The sequence below is a fragment of the Cynocephalus volans genome, chromosome 4, assembly GCF_027409185.1.
Source record: "Cynocephalus volans isolate mCynVol1 chromosome 4, mCynVol1.pri, whole genome shotgun sequence".
NCBI lineage: Eukaryota > Metazoa > Chordata > Mammalia > Dermoptera > Cynocephalidae > Cynocephalus > Cynocephalus volans.
Genome location: NC_084463.1, coordinates 131738874 through 131763455, shown reverse-complemented (window position 1 = coordinate 131763455; position 24582 = coordinate 131738874). Strand labels below are relative to the sequence as shown.

At 37.8% G+C, this 24582-nt stretch overlaps 1 protein-coding gene across 2 annotated transcripts in view; it reads right to left on the bottom strand.

The window, feature by feature from the left end:
* QSER1 (glutamine and serine rich 1) overlaps nucleotides 1-24582 on the bottom strand; it is a 75015-nt gene that overhangs the window by 28725 nt on the left and 21708 nt on the right. Inside the window, exons 2-4 of one of the 2 annotated variants that reach the window (XM_063095377.1) lie at nucleotides 22075-22187; nucleotides 21514-21675; nucleotides 12831-16502 (exon numbers count right to left, since the gene is read on the bottom strand). In XM_063095377.1, the coding sequence (XP_062951447.1) occupies nucleotides 12831-16502; nucleotides 21514-21675; nucleotides 22075-22187 (3947 nt within the window). The remainder of the gene's footprint in view (nucleotides 1-12830; nucleotides 16503-21513; nucleotides 21676-22074; nucleotides 22188-24582) is intronic. The other variant, XM_063095378.1, reaches the window with a different exon arrangement.

Genomic DNA, 24582 nt, shown 5'->3' with positions numbered 1-24582 from the left:
CATATAGACTTAAATCTGCATAACAAACCTTACCTTTGTTTAAGGTGCTTTTCTGGCCATCTCTTCTTAACCTGGACTTTCCCCATAATCTTTCTTTGTTTCAGAGAAAGATAGTATTTCTGTGTTTAAATGTGTAGAAAAATTTGTAGGAAAAATTATTTTTCCTTCCCTAAAATGTAAAATTCAAAACTATAAAACTTCTAGAAGAAAATTTTTGTGATCGTGGGTTACAGAAAGATTTCTTAGGATCATGGGTTACAGAAAGATTTCTTAGGATTTCTTAGGAAATCATAAAAGAAAAAACATAAATGAAAGCTCTCCACAATTTAAAACTTTCACTCTTCTAGACACCTAACCCCATACCAGCCAGCCACCAAAGCCAAAAAACAAACAAACAAAAAAGACATGTAAAGAATATGAATAAAGAATATGATAAGGTAAGTCATAGAATGGGAAACAATATTCACAAATCATATAGGAGTTAAACAACCCAATTACAGAATGTGCAAAAGATTTGAACACTTTATCAAAGACCTATATTTATGGCAAATAAGCACATGAAAAAATGTTCAACATAATTAGTCATTAGAGAAATGCAAATTAAAACCACAATGAGATACCACTAGATACTTATTATGATGGCTTAAAAAACAAAACAAGGGCCGAGCCCGTGGCGCACTTGGTAGAGTGCTGCGCTGGCAGCGCGGCGACGCTCCCGCCGCGGGTTCGGATCCTATATAGGACTGACCGGTGCACTCACTGGCTGAGTGCCGGTCACGAAAAAACGACAAAAAAAAAAAAAAAAAAAAAAAAAAAGTGACAATAGCAAGTGCTGGGAAAGATGCAGAGCCAACTGGAACACTCATCCATTGATGGTAATAATGCAAAATGGAACAGTCTATACCAGTGGGATACTATCTGGCAATAACAGGGGCAAGCTATTGATACACACAATAACATGAACCTTCAAATGCCTTATGCTATGTAAAGAAACCAGATTATATAGACTATATTATATGACTCCACTTACATGACAAAACAATAAGGAGAGAGAATAAATCAGTGAATGCTTGGGGATGCTAGTGAGTATGAATACAAGGCAAAGCAAGAAGAAATTTTGAGGGTGACTGTTACTGTTCTGTTTTTAATTTGTGGTGGTAGTTATACAACTATGCATTTTTCACAACTCATAGAATTGTGCATGAAATTTACTGTATGCAAATTTAAAAAGAAAATTTACAAAATTAGTCCATGGTGATATTTAAAAAATAAAAACAAAGAAAAAGTCCCTGTGGCTGAAAGAGGAGTGACAATGATAGGTTTAGAGGAATCCTGTTATTATATTGATCTTTCATGATAATGTTTAAGGACATTAAAAATTTCAATATACTGTTAACAAAAAAAAAAAAAAAAAAAAGGGAGAAAAAGAAAAGCTCTTATTTACGCAAGAACGCTAATTTTTAAAAAACTGGATGAAAAGATCTTTGGGAAACAGAACAATTGCATGGTGCCAAAGATTGCCAGAACTACAGACTGTCTACTAATTAAATACTAAGAGAAAAATATGCTTTACAATGAAGAGATTTGACAGTAACTACTTTAAGCAGGAATTAAATGTAGCTGACCTGACTTTATGTGGCCCAGATATAATGCAATACAAAGCATACAATATTACCAATGATGTTGCCAAAAGCAATTATCCGGAACCCAATCAAGCTTCTATATGTAACTCCCAGTTTATAGGAAATACAGAAGATAAAAAGAAGATGTTAAATGATACGAGGAAATAATCAGACAAATGTAGAATGTAAAACGTTCTATTAGAAAACTCTCCTGGATTCTTCAATAATTCAGTGTTTGGGGGTAGGGGGTGGAAAGACCTGTATTGTAGGCTAAAAGAATCTAAATAAATAAAAAAACCAAATGTAGTGCATTTGACCTGATCCTCAATCCATATCCAGGCTTTGATCACTGCTCTCTCCCCCTGCCCTTTAAGGCCTAGAGGATGGAATGGCCCAACTGCTACTAGCTCTAGGGTAATACAACAGCACTTGCAGTTTCCCTACACCCTGCTTATACATCATAAATAGTTCTTCTATTAAACTCTTAATTAAAAAAAAATTCTCCCAAAATCTTTAATGAAATTTGACATGCTGATTCTAAATTTATCTGGAGAGAATTCTAACAATAGCCAAAAGAACTATTAAAAAAAAAATAACTACAAAGGACTAAACATACTAAAACATTATACTGTTGAATAGAGAAAAGATAACTAGACCAATAGAAAAGAATAAGAGTCCAGAAACAGACCCGCAAATGTGGGAATTTAGTTACAAAAAGTGGCATTTCAGATAAACAGGGGGGAAATGGATGGTACAATAAATATTATTTAAATAATTGAACATCCATTTAGGGGGAATATACTAAATCCTTATAACATCCCATAACTTCAAATACATTTCAGAGACAAGGAGCTAAAATAAACTTTAAAACAAAATTAAGAGAGTTTCAAGATGGCGGCGGCTGCGGCGGCTGGCGCGGAGTAGCTGAGGTGGAAATGGTGGCCACTGGGCCTCAGGCAGCCGGGAAACTTGTGGACCTTCCTCTGGCCATCTCTTAAGGGAGGACTGCTGCTGCTGGCCGGTCGTGGGGGCTCAACGCCACTTTGCTCCCGGCAGGAGAGGCTGCCTCATTTACAGGCAACAGCTTTGAAGTGTGGAGCAGGAAAAGAACTGATTCTTAGCTGCAAAAGCGAGTCTTGAAACAGGGAACACGGCGCCAGGGCTGCTGTGGATGCAGCCAGGATCCCGGAGGCTGGGGCCGCACTGAAGGCGGCCAGCTGCCCTATTCAGGATTCGAGGTTTCAGGCCGGCATTAAAGAAGATTCCTGGGAGCGCCCGAGCGGCGCCGCGACTGAACAGCCCGAGGCGGCAGCGCCGAGAACACGGAAGGCAACAAACCAGAGACAGAGCGAGCGCCCGACCTGGCACAGCACTGTGAGTGATCCCTGGCACAGCTCTGTTCGGGGGGTGGATGCCCACGCGGCTCCCGCCTGCACCACCAGGCCACTCACTGCCCCGGTGCTGCCTCCATTTTCCCAGGTGCGGGCAGCTCCGCCCTGCTCGGCCGTCACTGAGCCCATTTGCTTGGCCTGGCGCGGGGCTTTCCGGACCCTGCGGGCCGGCCTCCTCTCCCACTCCCTCCGCGGTTCTCTGGCGGGGCTGGGGGTGTGGGGCGTCCCGACCAGTGTTGGGAGGGCTAGGAAGTACGGGCGGGCTGACTGTCACTCCACCACACCCTGGACTCCGGCCCGGTAAACTTCCTGTTACTGGGAGGCAGATACCATCTCTGCGACCACCAGTTTGGAAAAAAGCCTAACGAATTTCTGGTTGGGAATAGTGTGGTAGGAGAGTTCCCAGGTCCGCTTGAACCTGCTGGAGAGCAGGCTGCAGGCGGGCACTAGACTCGGTTTATACCGGGGGGATACAAAGGTGAACAAGACCCGAGAAAGATCTACACAGTGCTACAAAGGCACCCAGAGAGACCGGTCGTCTGTGCCCAGCAGAAACCTGGTAGACTTCCTGGGTGAGGCGGTGCTGAGCAGGGTCTTGAAGGCCCAGCTGATAGACGAGGGGTGCAGAAGACACACCCCAGCCCAGCACAGTGTGCACAGAGGGGGGAGACGTGCGGCCAGGGAGGCGGAGACTCGACAGACACCACACACCCGGTGGGGTCGCCACTGCACGATCTAACAGCCTGGGCCAGAGCACACAGAACGGGGAGAAGTCCTGTACAGAAAGTGAAAGCTCAACAGAGATCACACACCCTGTGGTACGTGATCCACCAGCCCAGCAGAGTACAAGCTGACCAGAAAGGTGGATCCCCGGAGAAGCCCAAGACCCGAGGCAACCACACACACAAGACACTAGAGGCCAACTGAGCAGTCACGGCGGGAGCCATACCAAATTGGCAACCACAGCAACATCCTAGTTAGTCATTAGTCTCAAACCGGTGGACTGTGAAACCCCCTGCCACAATGAATAAACACCAAAAAAAAAGACACCAGAAATACAAAAAATCAAGAAAGTACACCACCAAAAGTTAATAAATCTCATACTCTAGATCCTATAGAACAAGAAGCCCTTGAAATAACTGACAAGGAATTTCGAGTGATAATTCTAAGGAAACTGAATGAGATACAAGAAAAATCAGCTAGACATCATGATGAAATGAGGAAAAGTATACAGGATCTGAAAGAGGAAATATACAAGGAAATCAATGTCCTGAAAAAAAATGTAGCAGAACTTGCTGAACTGAAGAAGTTATTCAGCGAAATAAAAAACACAACGGAGAGTTTAACCAGCAGGCTTGTCGAAGTTGAAGAGAGAACCTCTGAACATGAAGATGGGCTGTTTGAAATAACACAAGCAGACAAAAAGAAAGAAAAAAGAATCAAGGACATGGAAGAAAATCTGAGAGAGATATCAGACAACCTCAAGCGCTCAAATATCCGAATCATGGGTATTCCAGAAGGGGAGGAAAATGGAGATTCCATTGAAAACATATTCAACAAAATAGTGGCAGAAAACTTCCCAGGTATAGGAAAAATCACAGATCTTCAGATCCAGGAAGCTCAACGATCTCCAAACGTATTCAACCCAAAAAGGCCTTCTCCAAGACATGTCATAGTCAAATTGGCAAAACTCAGAGACAAAGAGAGAATCTTAAAAGCTGCAAGAGAGAAGCGTCAAATCACCTATAAGGGAGCCCCAATCAGGCTAACATCAGACTTTTCATCACAAACCCTAAAAGCTAGAAAGGAATGGGATGATATTTTCAAAATACTAAAAGACAAAGATTGCCAGCCAAGAATACTCTACCCTGCAAGGCTATCCTTCCAAAATGAGGGGCAAATAGTATATTTCTCAGACAAACAAAAACTGCGGGAGTTCACTACCACAAGACCACCCTTACAAGAAATCCTCAAGGGAGTACTGGGTTTGGTTCCTGAAAAATAACTACCACTGCCATAAAAACCTAAGAAAAATCTAAACCCACTAGTACAATAAAAATGGCATTCATGAAGAGAAAACAAGCTAACAAAAACACTATCTACAACCTAAGGAACCAACAAACAAAGAAACCAAACAGTAAATCAGAAAGCAAGGAACAAAAGACACCTAAGACAACCAAACAACCAATAAAATGCTAGGAATAAATCAACACCTTTCAATAACAACTCTTAATGTTAAAGGCTTAAATTCCCCAATTAAAAGACACAGACTGGCTGACTGGATCAAAAAGCAGGACCCAACTATATGCTGCCTACAAGAGACCCACCTCACCCATAAAGATTCACACAGACTAAGAGTGAAAGGATGGAAAAAGATTTACCATGCAAACAGAAAAGAAAAACGAGCTGGAGTGGCTATTCTTATATCTGACAAAATAGACTTTAAACTAAAAACCATAAAAAGAGACAATGAGGGACACTACTTAATGATAAAAGGACTGATCCATCAAGAAGACATAACAATCATAAATATGTACGCACCCAATGTTGGAGCAGCCAGATTTATAAAACAAACTCTATTAGACCTAAAGAAGGAAATAGACACTAATACCATAATAGCAGGGGACCTGAACACTCCACTGTCAATATTAGACAGATCATCTAGGCAAAGAATCAGTAGAGAAACACAAGATCTAAACAAGACTCTAGACCAATTGGAATTGGCAGATATCTACAGAACATTCCACCCAACAACCTCAGAATATTCATTCTTCTCATCAGCACATGGATCATTCTCCAGGATAGATCACATATTAGGTCACAAATCAACTCTCAATAAATTCAAAAAAATTGGAATTATCCCATGTATCTTCTCAGACCACAATGGATTAAAACTAGAAATTAATAACAAACAAAACTCTGGAAACTATACAAACACATGGAAATTAAACAGCATTCTACTTAATGACATATGGGTCCAAGAAGAAATCAAGCAGGAAATCAAAAAGTTTATTGAAACTAATGAAAACAATGATACATCATACCAAAACCTGTGGGATACTGCAAAAGCAGTATTGAGGGGAAAATTTATTGCATTAAATGCTCACTTCAGAAGAATGGAAAGATGGCAAGTGAACAACCTAACACTTCACCTTAAAGAACTAGAAAAACAAGAACAATCCAATCCTAAAGTTAGCAGACGGAAAGAAATCATTAAGATCAGAGCAGAACTGAATGAAATTGAAAACCAAAAAACAATTCAAAAGATCAACGAATCAAAAAGTTGGTTTTTTGAAAAGATAAATAAAATTGACAAACCATTAGCATGGCTAACAAAAAAAAGAAGAGAGAAGACTCAAATAACAAAAATTAGAAATGAAAAAGGCGATATTACAACTGATTCATCTGAAATACAAGGAATCACTCGAGACTACTATAAACAACTATACGCCAACAAATTTGAAAATCTGGAGGAAATGGATAAATTTCTGGACACACGCAAGCTCCCAAAACTGAACCGTGAAGACGTAGAAAATTTGAACAGACCAATAACAATAAAGGAGATTGAAGCTGTTATCAGAAGGCTCCCAACAAAGAAAAGCCCAGGACCAGATGGATTCACAGCAGAATTTTACCAAACATTCAAAGAGGTATTGACACCGATTCTTTACAAACTATTCCAAAAGATTGAAACGGACGCAAATCTCCCAAACTCATTCTATGAAGCAAACATCATCCTGATACCAAAACCAGGTAAAGATATAACCAAAAAAGAAAACTACAGGCCGATATCCTTGATGAATATAGATGCAAAAATCCTCACTAAAATACTAGCAAACAGAATACAGCAACACATACGAAAAATTATTCATCACGATCAAGTGGGATTCATCCCAGGGATGCAAGGTTGGTTCAACATACGCAAATCAATAAATGTGATACACCATATTAATAAACTCAAACACAAGGACCATATGATCATCTCTATAAATGCTGAAAAAGCATTTGATAAAGTTCAGCACTCATTCATGACAAAGACCCTCTATAAGTTAGGTATAGAGGGAAAGTATCTCAACATAATTAAAGCCATATATGACAAACCCACTGCCAATATCATCCGGAATGGGGAAAAGCTGAAAGCTTTTCCTTTAAGAACAGGCACTAGACAAGGATGCCCACTCTCACCACTCCTATTCAACATAGTGTTGGAAGTACTAGCCAGAGCAATCAGAGAAGAGAAGGAAATAAAGGGCATCCAGATTGGAAAAGATGAAGTCAAACTGTCCCTGTTTGCAGATGACATGATCCTATATATCGAACAGCCTAAAACCTCTACAAAAAAACTGTTGGAATTGATAAATGATTTCAGCACAGTAGCAGGATACAAAATCAACACACAAAAATCAGTAGCATTTCTTTTCTCCAATAGTGAACATGCAGAAGGAGAAATCAGGAAAGCCTGCCCATTTACAATAGCCACCAAAACAATAAAATACTTAGGAATTGAGTTAACCAAGGAGGTGAAAAATCTCTATAATGAGAACTACAAACCACTGCTGAGAGAAATTAGAGAGGATACAAGAAGATGGAAAGATATTCCATGCTCTTGGATTGGAAGAATCAACATAGTGAAAATGTCCATACTACCCAAAGTGATATACAAATTCAATGCAATCCCCATCAAAATTCCAAAGACATTTTTCTCAGAAATGGAAAAAACTATTCAGACATTTATATGGAACAATAAAAGACCATGAATAGCCAAAGCAATGCTCAGCAAAAAAAATAAAGCTGGAGGCATAACACTACCTGACTTTAAGCTATACTACAAAGCTATAATAACCAAAACAGTATGGTACTGGCATAAAAACAGACACACTGACCAATGGAATAGAATAGAGAATCCAGAAATCAACCCACACACTTACTGCCATCTGATCTTTGACAAAGGCACCAAGCCTATTCACTGGGGAAGGGACTGCCTCTTCAGCAAGTGGTGCTCGGATAACTGGATATCCATATGCAGGAGAATGAAACTAGATCCATACCTCTCACCGTATACTAAAATCAACTCAAAATGGATTGAGGATTTAAATATACACCCTGAGACAATAAAACTTCTTAAAGAAAACATAGGAGAAACACTTCAGGAAATAGGACTGGGCACAGACTTCATGAATATGACCCCAAAAGCACGGGCAACCAAAGGAAAAATAAACAAATGGGATTATATCAAACTAAAAAGCTTCTGCACAGCAAAAGAAACAATTAAAAGAGTTAAAAGACAACCAACAGAGTGGGAGAAAATATTTGCAAAATATACATCTGACAAAGGATTAATATCCAGAATATAGAAGGAACTCAAACAACTTTACAAGAAGAAAACAAGCAACCCAATTAAAAAATGGGCAAAAGAGCTAAGTAGGCATTTCTCTAAGAAGATATCCAAATGGCCAACAGACATATGAAAAAATGCTCAACATCACTCAGCATCCAGGAAATGCAAATCAAAACCACATTGAGATACCATCTAACCCCAGTTAGGATGGCTAAAATCCAAAAGACTATGAACGATAAATGCTGGCGAGGCTGCGGAGAAAAAGGAACTCTCATACATTGTTGGTGGGACTGCAAAATGGTGCAGCCTCTATGGAAAATGGTATGGAGGTTCCTCAAACAATTGCAGATACATCTACCATACGACCCAGCCATCCCACTGTTGGGAATATACCCAGAGGAATGGAAATCATCAAGTCGAAGGTATACCTGTTCCCCAATGTTCATCACAGCACTCTTTAGAATAGCCAAGAGTTGGAACCAGCCCAAATGCCCATCATCAGATGAGTGGATACGGAAAATGTGGTACATCTACACAATGGAATACTACTCAGCTATAAAAACGAATGAAATACTGCCATTTGCAACAACATGGATGGACCTTGAGAGAATTATATTAAGTGAAACAAGTCAGGCACAGAAAGAGAAATACCACATGTTCTCACTTATTGGAGGGAGCTAAAAATTAATATATAAATTCACACACACACATACACACACACACACACAAACCGGGGGGGGGGGGAAGAAGATATAACAACCACAATTATTTGAAGTTGATACGACAAGCAAACAGAAAGGACATTGTTGGGGGGGAGGGGGGGAGGGAGAAGGGAGGGAGGTTTTGGTGATGGGGAGCAATAATCAGCTACAATGTATATCGACAAAATAAAATTTAAAAAAAAAATCATATGAGCAAGTAAAAAATAAAATAAAATAAAAAAATAAAAAAATAAAAAATAAAAAATAAAAAACTAATAAATAAAAAAATAAAAAATAAATTAAAAAAATAAATAAATAAAACAAAATTAAAACACAAATTTTAAGTTTTAAAAGATCTTCAAGAATCACAGAAAACAGACTTAGGACTCCTGTGTCAGTATTTCACATTTTTAAGCTTTCAAAACATTTCAGCCAAGTGCATTTTATCCAGAGAAATGCAAACAAACTGGAGGGAAACAACATTTTTGGTTTCACTATGTTCTTGAGATCTGGGTTCCAGTCACTTGTGTTCATAACAGCTTGCTCTACACACCTATAGCTCCCTAAGAAGTAAAGGCTGAGAGCTGTTTTTCAGCTTGATCTTCATTTTGAAGAAATGTACCACTCATCGTGCATGAAGTCAAATTGTAACTAGACTTTGTTAGCATATAACTCTTACCATTCTGCTTCCACTGGCTAGGTAAAAGTAAGTTATCTGACACAGCTTCAGAAACATTTTAGTAGAGCAAAAACTACTTTTATACTGCACTAGAATTCAATTTGAAGAGAGTAGGGATAGGTGAAAATAGCACCCATCCCTAGTTTTGGGATTCAAGCAGGTTTTCCCCTTTTTACATTTCATTGGTCATTTTAATGCAAATACAGAAATCAGAGTGTTAGATAATGCACACCATCTTGCCTAAAAAAGCCTAGCACTTAGTAATTACAATGATCCTTGATAAGGTTCCACTTTTTTTCCTTAGCCCAATTCCTATAATGGAAGTAAATATGTAAATAATGTTTACCGTAGAGAAAATTATTTTACCCAAACTTTGTAATAGAACGCACTATTTATTATTTTAGAGCAAGAAATATGCTCTTTAGGCATATGAATAATTTAAAGTCAACAAACAGGAGGAAACAGCTGCAACTAAAGACATCTTCATATGCTAAGAATGGCTATAGCAGTCCACAAAAACTGGCAAAAAGCCTATATTCCAGAAAATATTACGAGTATTTAGAAATCGGTATCAGTGGAAGACATCCCCACTTTTTAAAACTTTATTTACCATGGAATCATGGAATTTGGGGTATCACAGGTCTATCCTATCATCTCTGTGACCTCATCTAAACTGTTTGACATTGCAGAACGTATGTGCAAAACTCAGACTTCTAGTCACAAAATTAAAAGCAAAACCTGGCTACTTAACTCAAACTCATGGTCACCTCAATGTTCCACTTTTCTTTTACATATCCTCATTCACTGAACAAACACTGAGTACCTACTATGTTTCAAGCCTTATGAATACAAAGATGCACACAAAATAATAATATATGAAATTAATGTGTCAGGTTCTATACTAAGTGCTTTATGTCTCTGAATTCTCTGAAAAACCCTAGAAGGGGGATACTATTTACCTAATCACTATTTTCTATTCTTTTCTTTTCTTTTTTTTTTTTTTTTAAAGATGACCGGTAGGGGGATCTTAATCCTTGACCTGGTGTTGTCAGCACCACGCTCTCCAAAAGTAAGCCAACCAGCCACCGCTATACAGGGATCCGAACCTGTGGCCTTGGTGTCATCAGCACCACACTCTCCCAAGTGTGCCACAAGCCGGCCCCCTAATCACTACTTTCATTTAATAAATGACAAACATGTCTAAAGTCACACAGCAATTAAGCTAGAATTTGAACCCTAGGTGATTTAACTCCAAAGCCCAAATTCTTAACCACAACACTTCACTGGCCTAAAGGAACTCATACTCTTGTGAAATATATAAAAATGTAAGTGAATAAATTAAAACACAAAAGTAAATGCTTTTATAGACATTTAAGGGCTATGGGAATTCAAAGGATAGGGAGCACTAATTCTGCCTGGAGTAACTTCTACAAACAGACTTTGAAAATACTGTTGAAAGAAAACTAAGTGTCTGCTGGACTAAAAAAATTGGAGAACAGTCCAGGTTAAAAAAAAAAAGTTTTGAAGACTCACAACTGTGAAAGGGGATCAGACATCCAAGAAACAATGAGAAGTTCAGTGGTCACAGAAGAGGGAAAGTGGAAAGAGTGGACCAAGAGAGTAAAATATGGAAAAGGAAAACTTTTTCATACTTTCTCTATTTTTTTCCCATTAAGCAAAAGAGGTGTTCCAAAGCAGAACTAACAATCAGCTTTCCTTTTTCATAAAGATAAATCTGACAACATGGAGGATGGACTGGTATAGAGACTGGTGAGAAAGATCCTAATGAGTAGTCTGTTGCAATAGTCCAAGCAAGAGATGATGAATTCTTGCAGACAAGGCGACAGGGATGGTGAAGAGAAAACTTCAAAGACTTGACAGTAAGAATTGGTTTCATGGTGATGATTTTAACAAAAAATGAGATAATGGCTGCCTAGAAGAAACTAATTTTAGACTCATGTTTTAGAACAGAGATTACAGAAGGTTTTTTGTTCTAGGAATGTAAGAGGGAATATAATTGTAATTGTGAAGCACTCTGAATTGGGGGAGAGAGATGTAAAATCTTACTAGGATTAGCCACATCCATAGTCTTTGAATCTAAGACTGACTTTCCATTATGCTAATTTCCCTGTGTAAAGAAATGAGAATTCTTTAGAAACATATTGACATTTATGCTAATAGATTATTTGGGATACAAATTGTTTCATCTCACTTAAGAAGTTAAAGCAGTCTCAAGTCCAGAGAGAAAGTGAGAAGAAGTACATTATAGAACAAGGTTTAACTCCTAAAGCACCACCTATTTATACAAAACAGCTCAGCCAGCACACAGGTTCTAGAACCAGACAATCTGGGTTCGGATTCCAGCTTTGTAACTCACTAGTTGTATGGACCTAGACAATTCATTTACTCTCAGATATATCATCTATATATTGGAGATAACAACATTGCTACTAATTCCTGGCACAAAGGTGGTAGCTATATTATTGTTACAAATAATTTTTCCTCGGCATGTTCCTTAAAAATAGTAACATTATACTTACCTGTCAATTGTTTATATAAGGCAGTGCTGTTTAAAACATTTCCTCTAAAGTTCCCTTAACCGCAGAGTAAAGTGAAACACATACCCAAAGGTTTGTACTGGATCCAGTACAAAATTTAAAATTTTTATCTTATTAATGTACATGCTGTATATAACATAATCATAGTTAATAGTAAAATGTTTATCTGCAGTAAAATTGGCATACCAAGAAAAAAATGCCAGATTTATACTACAACAGGGCACGTAATACAATGCCTTATATCCATAAGCTACCTCAAGATGTCTCAGATTAGAGAAGTCTGGACAGCATATTGCATAAATTATGATGCCTATGGCAGAAAGCCAAGAAAAACCAGAACTACTCAACTTAGAACCCTGAACTTCCCTACAGGCAAGGAAAATTTTTCAAAATAAGTTCCTAAGATATCTACCCATGCATTTTGTCCTGAACATTTATATGCAGACCTGCTTCAAGCTAAGAAAAAGCTTAAAATGCAAGCTACAACTAGAATAACAACAGTAGAAAGACATAATTGTGAATCTAAATTTTAAAACTTTACCTGTTTTCTTCTTTTTATCAGAAGTAGCATCCAAAGGAGTTAAGGGAGTAGAGACGCTTTTATAAATATCATGACTGCATGCTCCAGGATCATCTTCATCAGAAGACAATGAAGATAAATGTTCAAAGTTTTTAAGTTCATTATCAATTTTTTCTGATGGACTGTTACCCCCAGTTTCAGACACTAAAGGTGTGGGTGTTGTAGATGATGTCTTTGGAAGTGGTGGGGGACAAAATGTACGAACAACCTGTGTCCCTGGTCGTCTAGTCCTATTAGGCATTCGTACAGCAAGAGTGGAAAATTGCTGCTTGGGCCCAGATTTCAGAAAATCTAAGAATGAAGCAATAAATCCTGTTTTGACTTCTGGCTGTTTTTCCTCTACTTCTTTGATCTTCTGTCTCATTTTTTCTTGATGCTGATAACCATCATGGCAGCTTTCCGAGGAAGGAGGAGTATATGGTAAATATATATCTGTTCCCCTTGGATTCTGGCGTTTGCCTTGGGCAGATCTTTTCAGCTGTTTTTGATTACTGTTGTCTTCCTCTTTAATTTGCCCTTTTCCTTTAGCTCTTTTCTTTTGAAGGTTAAAATGCATTAAATCTTGGTTTTCCTCTTCAGTCTTGACACTCATTGCATCCCCAGGTTGGGCCATGGCCAACAGTGCAAGTGTGCTCCTAGTTGGGTTTATTGACACAGCACTGTCATCACCCCCTAAGGTAAATTCAGTCTCCGATGTAGCACTCTCTCCACTTATACTTCTACTACTAGAAACAAACTCTTGGTTTCTGTTATTATTTAGTGTGTCAACAGGAACTTCGAGGTCTTCTTCAGATTCATGATTGGAAGCAGACTGTTTCTTGAATGGGCCAGAACTTTGCTCCTGGACTTCATGACTTGGTCCAACCACTGCTGAAGTTACTTTAGTTGGTATATTTTCAATGTGCTGTTGATCAAGAGTCATTTTTGTCTGAAGGGTAGGTACTGGTGAAAGGTTTACGGTAACCTGATTTCCATTTAAGGAAACGTCATTTATATGTGGTGACTTTCCTACTGTAGCTGTTACGGAGTTAAAATCTGAGGTCACATGCCTGACATCTAATGACTGCTGAAAATGAGATTTAGAATCACCATCTTCAACAGTCTGCATGGTTTCATTTGAAGTTGACTTGGAAAAATCAGAAGGTGTAACCCCACAAGCTGCTGCTGTGGCTGCTAAGATATCATCTACATTTGATAAAATATTTCTTTCATCACTGAGAAGCATTGCCTCTGGGAAACATATTGATCCAAGAGAAACAAACTGATTCTTTGAATCACGTTGATTTGTTTCACTAAAATGGCCCTTTGTTAGATGTTGTTGTAATGGTTTTGAAGACTCAGAGAGGTCCATTTTCATACTTTCAGAATTTTGAGGATGGAGTTGCTGCTGAGAATGATCACCATTGCTCTGAATAATATGACCATCCATTTGAAGGAAAGGATGTACTATTTGTTGAGGACTTTGAACACGCTGTGCTTGTAAAGATGCCTTTACTTGTCCTAAACCTGCCTGCAGTATTGATTGCTGAAGAATTTGTAAATCACAGGCAGAATCTAAAAGGACCTGTGTGTTAGAAAGAGATGCCTGATGACCATGCCCTAAAGCATGATTTGGAATTTGAATCTGAGACGAGGCATTAATTATTTGATCATGCTGTTCCTGGACCTTGGCTTCATGTACCTTATGTATAAGAGAATGCTGCTGGTTTAGGTCTTTAGTATTCAACCTTATTTGTGGAGTCTGCATTAAATTAGTTGCCTTAAGATCAAGGGTGGCAACATTATTGACTTGGCCAATTTGTTGGTTAAGTTGTGTCACTGAACCAACCATACTTCCTTCTTTTTTTGACCCTTGTACAGCAATTCCAACAACCTGTTCTTCAAGACAGGAATTACTTCTGATTACACTCTGAGAATATCTGTCATCTGCCTTTGACACCTTGTAAGTTGAGTCTTGAGCATTAATTTCCCCATCAGTTAGACTTTGGGTTGATGACTCAAGAGATGCTTGTGGCTGCAATACCTGTAACTCTTGCATTGGAAAATCATCTTCTTGCTTTGAAGATGTATACACATTTGAGTCAAGTTTTCTATCAGCATAAGACTTTGGATCAGGGGAAGGTATGTTATTCTGTAATGTCTGACAATGAGTAGAGGATGCAAAAGATGATGACTGGACAGCAGGTAACAATTTTTGTGACTGGGGAGATGATGGCCCTTGAGTCTGAGCATTTTGGGAAGAATGCATAGAAACATAATTCTGGGTTGGGCTAGAATCTGGCAAATTCTGAGTCTGAGAAGCAGAAGAATAAGGAAGAGAAGGGGCTGTTAATGTCAGAGACTGCCCTGAGGCATAACTTTCTGAAGGACTAACAACTGACAAAACTTGTGACTGAGATGAATAACTAACTTGCGTGTGGCTAACTGGTGATAAACCCTGAGAGTGACCAGATGAGTAACTCTGAGACTGACTGACTGAAGATAGATCTCTTGTTTGAGCTGGGTAATTCTCATTTGTAACTGAAGATAATACCTCTTGCTGATTAGACGAATAACTAAGTGTCTGATTTTCAGAAGTTATAGTCTGAGATGACCCAGAAAAAGTCAATGTTTTATATAAGGATGGCAATTTCTCAACCTTGCTGGACCTATACACCTGTGAATGAACAATAGATGGCACATTATGTGGCTGTACTAAACCATAATTTTGGGACTGACTAACTGATAAAAGGCTTGGTAGCTGCGCTGTAGAATAAATTTGTGCTTGGCCTGATATTACAGAACTCTGGTTATGTAAAGGTTTGGAATAGCTTAGTGTTTGCAAAGGAGGAATTACACTTTGAGGTTTGGGGGTCTTAGCTGATGTTAGCGGTTGTTCTGTAGAACAGCTTTTTACTTTTGTAGTAGAAGGAAGATACCCTGATGATGGAATTGCAGATGAGTAAGACTGAGCGAGTTCCACTGAGACCTGAGAGGTCTTCTGTTGCAATCCTCCGTTGCTCACCTGAGTAGAATCTCCAATGGGGCTACAGGATAAAGATGACTGCCTGGTTGTTTCCTGAAAATTAACTACACTTGCATTTGATAGATAACTGTGTAAGGAATGCTGTGAACCAGTCGGTTGTGCCTGAATAGACTGAGTACCTGAAGGCCGCTGATGGTGTTTAATAACACTACATTCTCGAAGAAGAGCTCTTTCAATGGAAGCAGTAGAATTAGTAAAGAGAGTTGAATTGTAGGCTTGAGGAGTTTGCTGAGCTCCCCCAAGTGCTGAAGGCAACAAACTAAATTGAGGTTGTAAAAGATGGGGTGCAGATTCTTGAGCTGATCGATATGTTGAAGACTGAGGTGGTATGCTGTTACTTAATGCAGAACTGCCCAGGCGCTCAAATGCCAAAGCAGTTGGTACAGTTCCCTGGGAAGTCTTGATTTGTAGCAAAGGGTCGTGAGGATTTAAAATTCCATTTGATGTAGTGTTAAAATCCTGAAGCACCAAAGGTGAGGTGGTAGCAAAGTTTCTATTGCTGAAGGTGGTAGGATGCTGATAAGCAGAGAGGGCAGATGGTGGGAGTGTTCCAGTGGTTGGCAAAGGTCCAGTAACAAACAGCTCAGTTGCTGCTGAGGAATGCATACCTATTAAGAGAAGGCACAAATATCTTTATGCAATTACAGCACAAATACTTAAATATATGTTTTCACAGCAGTGACATATGTAAGCCTCAAACCACCAAAATGTCTGTAAGACCGAAAAGTCTGAAAAGTTAGTTCTGCATGTAAATTTTGAAAAACGCATTTCAAAATAGCTAGTTTTTGCAAGCAAAAACAAATTTACAAAGGTATCAGCAGTTCATATCTATTACTGTCATATAAATGAGTTTATACAGTTTAATAAGGCCATATGAAAGTTAAGAAACCAGTAAAAATGTACATAATCTTTAGTGATTCATTTACCCTGAAATGCAAGGGCTGGCTGGTTAGTTCAGGTGGTTAGAGCATAGCCTTGTAATACCAAGGTCAAAGGTTTGGTTCCCCTTACTGGCCAGCCACCAAAAAAAAAAAAAAAAAAAAAAAAAAAAAAATCCCAATGCAAAATACCAACAGACAAACTAAAATATATGTAACATTAAAACTGAAACATCGCTAAATTGCCTGCATCTAACATTACAAATGAATCTAAAAATAACAGTAAAGTTAAGCACTGCAGTTTCTTTTACCAAAACATATTCATTAAAAAAATTTTTCTTGCTTCCTCTTGTCATGTGATCTGCTTGTATCTGTCAGCTGCCTGCTGCTTTCCGCTGAGTAAAAGCAGCCTGAGGCCCACACCAGATGCAGCTGTCCCAGAATTCTATGAGTATTTATTACGCTCTTCAGAGATACACACCAAAAGACATAAGATAATGAATTTTATTTGGCAAACACTAGAACAGACAAAAAACCAAAAACATTGAAGGTGAATGAAGATTTAAGGTCTTAAAATTCATAAGCTATTAAGATATTAAGTCCACAAATTCTTGAAAGGCATATTGGAAGTAGTAGACTAAATTCATGATTAATGAAGACTATTTGGATCAAGATGGCAGAACAGACAGTCCCCAGTATCACCTTCTCCCACAAATCAACCAATTTACAACTATAAAAAAGCAACAACAGCCAAGCTGGGGCCACTAGAGCTCAGGGGAAGAGGAAGAGAGACCTATGGAGTGCATGAAGGTGGAAGAAGCCATGTTGAGAGAAAGAAAAAACCACTCTGACCATTTCATGCCATGGCAGCTTCAAGGCTGGAGCTGCTGAGCACACAGAGCAGGAGCTGGCAGAAGCGCAGCTGTGCCCTTCAGATGGAGTTGCTTGGAGGTGGCAGGGGAGAAAAGGGCCTTGGTGGCCTCCAGGACAGCAAGACCACTAATAGGGTTCCCGTGGACCCACATAGGAGCGAGGAGCCACAGCAACTGAAAAAAAGGAGCCACTCAGAGGCCAGTGAGTCATCACAAGGGACCGGAACACAGCCCGTCCCATGGGAAGTGTTTGCAGCACAGGTGGTGGGGGAGACAGGCACAGCAAGGACAGCAGACTGGCACCCCAGTCAGCAAAGGACCACTCAGAGGAGACTGGTCAGGAATACAGAATGGCATGGGGTGCAGTTTGATGAAAAGACTCAGGCCCAGATCAGAGTTTCTACACAACTCAGGTGCAACAGGTCTCTGGAGAGCTGGAAGTACTTACAAAGTCAACCATTAAAACCTGAGCTGCACAAAAAGCCTTCCCTAGGGAATCAGCAGCAAAGTAGCAATTTAGCTAAACCACACAGCTCAAGTACTGGTCCCCACAGGAAGTTTCTCCATTTTAGAAGTAAGCAAAGGACAAAAAATTAGTTCCGGCCCAGTCACACCACCAGCGCCTTGGGGCCTGCCCAGGGACCTGAGGCATGAAGCCAGGGACCAGACCCCCCTCCCATAACCAGGCACACCGCCAGTACCTTGGTCCACCCAGAACCTGAGGCATAGAGTTGGGGACTGGACCCCCTCCCCCCCACAACCAGGCACACTGCCAGCGCCAAGGAGCAGGCCAAAAACATCACCTCCATGTGGGTGGCCCACCACAGCCAACACAATAACCACAGCTGCTGCCAAAGCAGCTAGACACCACAACCACCACACAGATGGTCTGCCAGCCACTGGAATGCATTGACACAAGGAAAGTCTCCAGCAGAGACCAAAGAAAAGAAGAGATGTCTCTCTCCACAAAGCCCATTCCACAGTGACAGAAGAAGCATCTGCTCTATGATAATATTGGAGGACCCGAACACACCTCTCAGCATTGGACAGATCATCTAGGCAACAAATCAACAGGGTAATCATTACTCTTTCAGAAGGAGAGAAGAAATCTAGGGTTATCAGAGGTGGGGGGGGAGGGGGCTGGGGAGAGATTGGATGAGGGGCATAAAGAATAAGTATGATTTGTACCAATATATATGCTAGTAATATTGATTTGATCAACATATGTTAATGTTGAACCCCAAAAATATGTATAATCAATTATGATTCAATAAAAATAAAAAAATAAAAAATAAAAAATCTCTTGCACTTCAAGTTTTGACTTCTGATGAACAACTTCCCAGTAACAAAAGATGCATGCTTTATCATGAAAGTACTAAAGAAATTAGTAAAGTACTGTTAAGAATAGATTGTGAACCTTTCAGGACAACACTCTAGCCACATATAGTGAAAGTAAAAATGTGTACACCCTTGTGATCCAAAAATTCCACTTCTAGAAAAATAAGTGGACACAGAGATTTTTGCAAGATATTCATTTTAGTTGTTGTTTATAATAATAAGCAGAAACAACCAAAATGTTCATTAATGAAAGATCAATCCAATAATTATGGCATATCCTAATAATATTGTGAACTGTAAACATTGATTAGGTAGGTAAGGTAAGTTCTTTTTTTTTTTTTTTTTTTTTGGCAGCTGGCTGGTTTGGGGATCTGAACCCTTTGTCTTTGGTGTAGGTAGATAAGTTCTGACATAGAAAGATATCCAAGAAGAATAATAATAGCTCCTCTCTAAAAAGTAGGAATATAGTTAGGAACTATCACTTTCCACTTTATATACCTTTTTATTGTTTAAATGTTTTACAGTGAGCTTTCATTACATTTTTTTTTTCATTTTGGAAAAATGGGGGGGAAAAGATTCTCTGGCCCTTTGAAAAACATTCACTTTTTTCAATCAAATATCAAAAAAGTATTACTACTACAAAGACATGAAAATATCTAGTGGTGTTTGAAAGAATAAATAACACTTACAATAATGTTTAAAATAATACAGTCACAGGAACTATAATAGACTTTTGAGATTATCTAGTTCAACTCCCTTGCTCTAGCAATGAGGAAACAGGGGTCCAGAGAGGTGTGGTGATTTGCCACAGCTGTTCAGGGGCATTCATGAAACTCCTATCAACTTACTCCACTGCTCTTTACCAGGTATTGCCTTTTTTTCCTTTTGTGTGTGTTGGGGGCAGTGAGGTGGGTAAAATAAAAAAGAGTAGACAGCAATAAAGAATAGAAATTTAACTAAATGTCAATAAATAATTGATTCATTTATAATGGTTATTCTAAAGTAAGAAAGTTTTGTTACATATATCATAATCATATCTAATGAACCAATTGTAATTACAGCGGTGACTGACACTATCACAGTTATGCCTAGAATGAGGAAGAGGCTAGTTAGAAAGGCCAGAAAATAGATGAGGTTTAAACTACCCTCTAGTAGGTAAGGAGCTTCTGTTACTTGAAATTCTTCTATCCAGTAGAGTGATAAAAGATCTTTCTCACTTGACTTGACTTCTGCCTGATTTATTAGATTAATGCAGAAGGGAGTCACCAGAGTCTAGAAAATTCACCACAGTATGCCAACAGAAGATACTTTGAAATGCATCTAATGCTCACATATTGCAATCTCAGACATTCCAACTAAAGATGCTTCTTATCCAAACACTAACACTAATACATTCTTCCAACTAGTGGTGTATTGTGTATGTTCTTGTCTCAATTTCATTTTTATTTCCCATTCAGAATACATTAGTTTAAGTCCGGTTTTATGTGCTCAAAATTCCATCAGTATTTCTTTTAAGCAGCCATATCATAGTAAAATCTGTGGTGCTCTAGAAAAAAAACAAAAATAAAATAACTTTTACCTTAGTAACCAGAGAATCCAAGGCCCTTCTGAATGCAACTCAATTATGGGGCCAGAAACAAATTGCAAAAGAGAACTTTTAAAAATTGAAACTAAAAAACACAAAAAACTTAAAAATAAACCATGTAAGATTAGATACACTTTATACAAAGTGTTGGCTCACTTAGAGGTGAGTTAAAAGTTTTCCTGCCTTCTTTAAACATCATATACCAAAAATATTAACAGATTTTCCTTTGATTTATTTTAAAACTTCTTCAATCCTTAGTACTGTTAGCACTAATATACTGACAAACAGATAGTCTAACTAAATACATGAAATACAAAATTATTTCAGAAAGCCAAAAATGAAGCTGTGTTTTAAAATATTGTTTTATTTCACACTAAGTCATTAATTATCCTTTCAAAAGCAGAAAAAATCTTCCTGTCATCCTATAAAAAATAAAAATTTATACAAATAACTTTTGAGGAAAAATTGTTGAAAACTGAAATAGGAAAAATGAAATCACAGAAAAGCACATTACAGACCTTGTAATTATTGTGAAAAATGGGCACAATATAATAATATCAACTTATAATGGCTTTTATTAAATAGTGATTTAATCTGTTCAATTAAGTATCGCTTTATATAACACTAATGATGAAATGAATCCCAAGATTATTTTTACTATACCACCTACCCAGCCTGAAGTCACTAAAATAAATGAAATTTAATTGTTGCTCCTCTCAAATAGACAAGTCACTTCTTAAATTGCCAGATATAAACTTTTTCTGCCAGTAATAAATTCTTGGATCTTGTCTACCTTAAAATTATGAAAAGTCCCAGGTTTTAAAGTTCACTGGAAAATCAATAATTAATATCACTCTCAGCCACATTACCATAATGATGAGGTCATAAAGTGTATTTTTGATCAGTATTTTTACAGGACTTAAAAATTCTGAAAACGAAGAATCACCTGTCTGCCAGGATGGAGCCCTGAATTGTGGTAAAAGAGTAGTTCCTGAAGAAGCAGCCTGAGCAGTTCGGGATTCAACAGCAGAGAGAAAATTCATCACCGAAGATTCTTTAGTGTTAGTGCTGGCACTGTTCACACTAGCATCAAATATTCCAGAAAGACCTACATTTGAAGATAAAATATATCCCAAAGTAAAAATATATACTTATATAAAATTATGTTCCTAACTTTATTTTTAAAAAGGAATTTCTGACAATTGAGGCCAAAAAATTCTACAACCTTAAACTTTCTTATTTTGAAATAGCAAACAAATATTAATGACCAAGCATATTTACAATTTAAAATCTCCAAAGATGCATGAAAAAAGATTTCTTACCTTATTTATTATATAGATATTCCCTATCAATAAAAACCAAAGCTTTTAATCTCATTTTCATTTTAACACTTACTATGGCATGGCTGTATTCTATACATTCATAACCCAACACATGAAAACTGATTTTTCTTCTTATTCACTAGATGTACCGAGATTTGTAGTATATTTCACAAGAGAACTCTTACCAGTTGGTTGAGGTGCAGGAGCATATCCAGGATGCTGATGAGAGACTGCAAAAGTCTGTCTCTGAAGGAGATCTGTTTCAGAGTGTGAGGGATGTCCTTCTTCATAGCTTAAACTAGAGGATATTAAAAATCAGTGACCAAAACCTTAACAGCCCAAGCCATATGATCAAAAAATTTCTAGGAGAGCCAACTATCAAAAATAGTAGAAATCTTTAACCAAATTCCTGATTAGTAGATCAAACACTGTCTGACAATACTGTCACAATGGGGAAAACATAAGAAGATATACTAGGAAGAAAAATCATACGCAGTATTTCCCTTAATCCAACTTTACTTCAGAGTCCTTTTACTGGGAGAGGTAACATGGTACAGTGGAAAGAGCAATATCCTGGAAAAGAGAAGAGCTGAATTCATTGTTCAAGCTCTACTACTTGCTTATAGTATAATAAGTGACAATTACTGTCGGACTATTTTCGTCTATCTGTATGGAAAAGTGCCCAGGCAAAATAATCTCTAAACCTCTTTAATTCTAACATTCTATGGAATATTAGATAATTCAAATAAGTTAATAGTTAATACTATTTCCCAATAACTCATTTAGAAAATTTCAAGTTCAAACATTTTGAGACTAATTCAGAACAAGAAATATTTTTCCTCCTGATTTTTATTTTGAATATTTTAAATCCACAGAAAAATCAAAATATTACAATGAACACCCATATACCTGTCACTTAAGATTCAACAACTGTTAACATTTTGTAACGTTTATCTTTCTCCATACACAGATACATGCACTTTTCTTTTTTGCTAAACCACTTGAAAATAACTTGCAGACATAATGATGTTGCATCCCGGTATCTCCTGGAAATAAGGACATTCTCTTATATAACCAAATAGCATTATTACACCTGAAGACATTTAACACTAATTCAGTAATCATGTAATATACAGGTCAATTTCCCCAATTGTTGCCAAAATGTCTGGGGTTTTTTAGCTCTTTCAAACTAAGATCCAATCAAAATTCAAGAATTTCATTTGGTTATGTCTCTTAACTTAAGATCAGTCCCTCCACCCTGCCCCTTATTCCAAATTCCTTTTGTCTTGATTTCAGGACATTGACTTTTTGAGGAGTCCAGGTCAACTGAATCGTAGGATATCCCAAATTCTGGATTCATCTGATTGTTACCTCATGAGAATTACCTAAGTCATGGTGTGTACTTATCACATGAAGAGGCACGTCAGTTTGTCTTTTTACTGGTGATGCTAAGCTTGAAGTGGTTAATGTAGTGTCTGCCAGATCTCTCCATGTAATAATTTTTTCTGCTCTGAAATTAGTAAGCAATTATGGGGTATTGCTTTAAGACAGTGTGCATATCTCATTCGCAACAGGCAATAGTTTTAGACATCATCCACCAAAGATCTTTAATTAATTCAATTATTATACGAATGATAGGAAATGGTAGTTTTCTAATTATACCATTATTTCAATATTTATTAGCATTCTTCTTCTGTAAAATAAAAATGAGCTTACTTTTTCCCCTTTTCTCGTGTGTATAATATATATATTTTAAATAAATTTTCCAAAAATCTATATATATTTAAAAATATATCACTGTACACTCTTGATGTTCAATTTATCCCTTCAGTCTTGTGTCTTTTTGGGGGATATCCTTCTTGGTGTTAACATCCTTACTTATTTTCTAGCACAAGATGTTTCAGGCTCACCTTGTTATTTTCCCTGTCTCGGCCCTCTCTACAAGAAGCCATTTTTAGTAGGCAATGGCATTTAGAAACCAAGTCTAGATTTTAGGTGTGTTGAATGCCTGGGGTGTCACTGCTTGTAGGCCCTTTCAGTGAACGAAGCTGGAAAACACATGTCTTTTTAAAAACATGAGTTCACACTGACAACTCCAATTCAAATCCAATATAGACTTCTTCATCTTCTCCCATTTCACATGTGTATCTTCATTTACCTACAGTCAGAATCCTAGTTCACAACTACATTTACTCATTACCTCTATTCAAAAATACCATAACACCACCTCTACTAAAAATAAACCTACTAGGTAAATAAAGTTCAATATTTCTTCACAGTACTTTTTGTCCCAAGATTATATCCAACTGAGGAAACAGAATACTGACTCAAAAGCAAGTATTCTTTACATGGCTATGTTATTAGATACAGGAGATGGATTTTGTTTCTGTTTGAAAGATTCTATTTTAGGATATATTTTTAAAAACTTTAAAAATCAACTTTATTAAGGTATGATTTACATAGTGTATCCATTTTTAATGTACAGTTCCATCAGTTTTGATAAATGTATACACTACTCTACCACCCCAACCAAAATGTAGACATTTCCATCATAAAAGTGTTCACATGTCCCTTTACAGCCAATACCCTTTTTATCTCACCCCTGGCCCCAGACAACCATCAATAAGCCTACTGTCACTAAAATTTAGGATAACCTGTTCCAGAATTTCATATAAATGGAATCATAGAATATG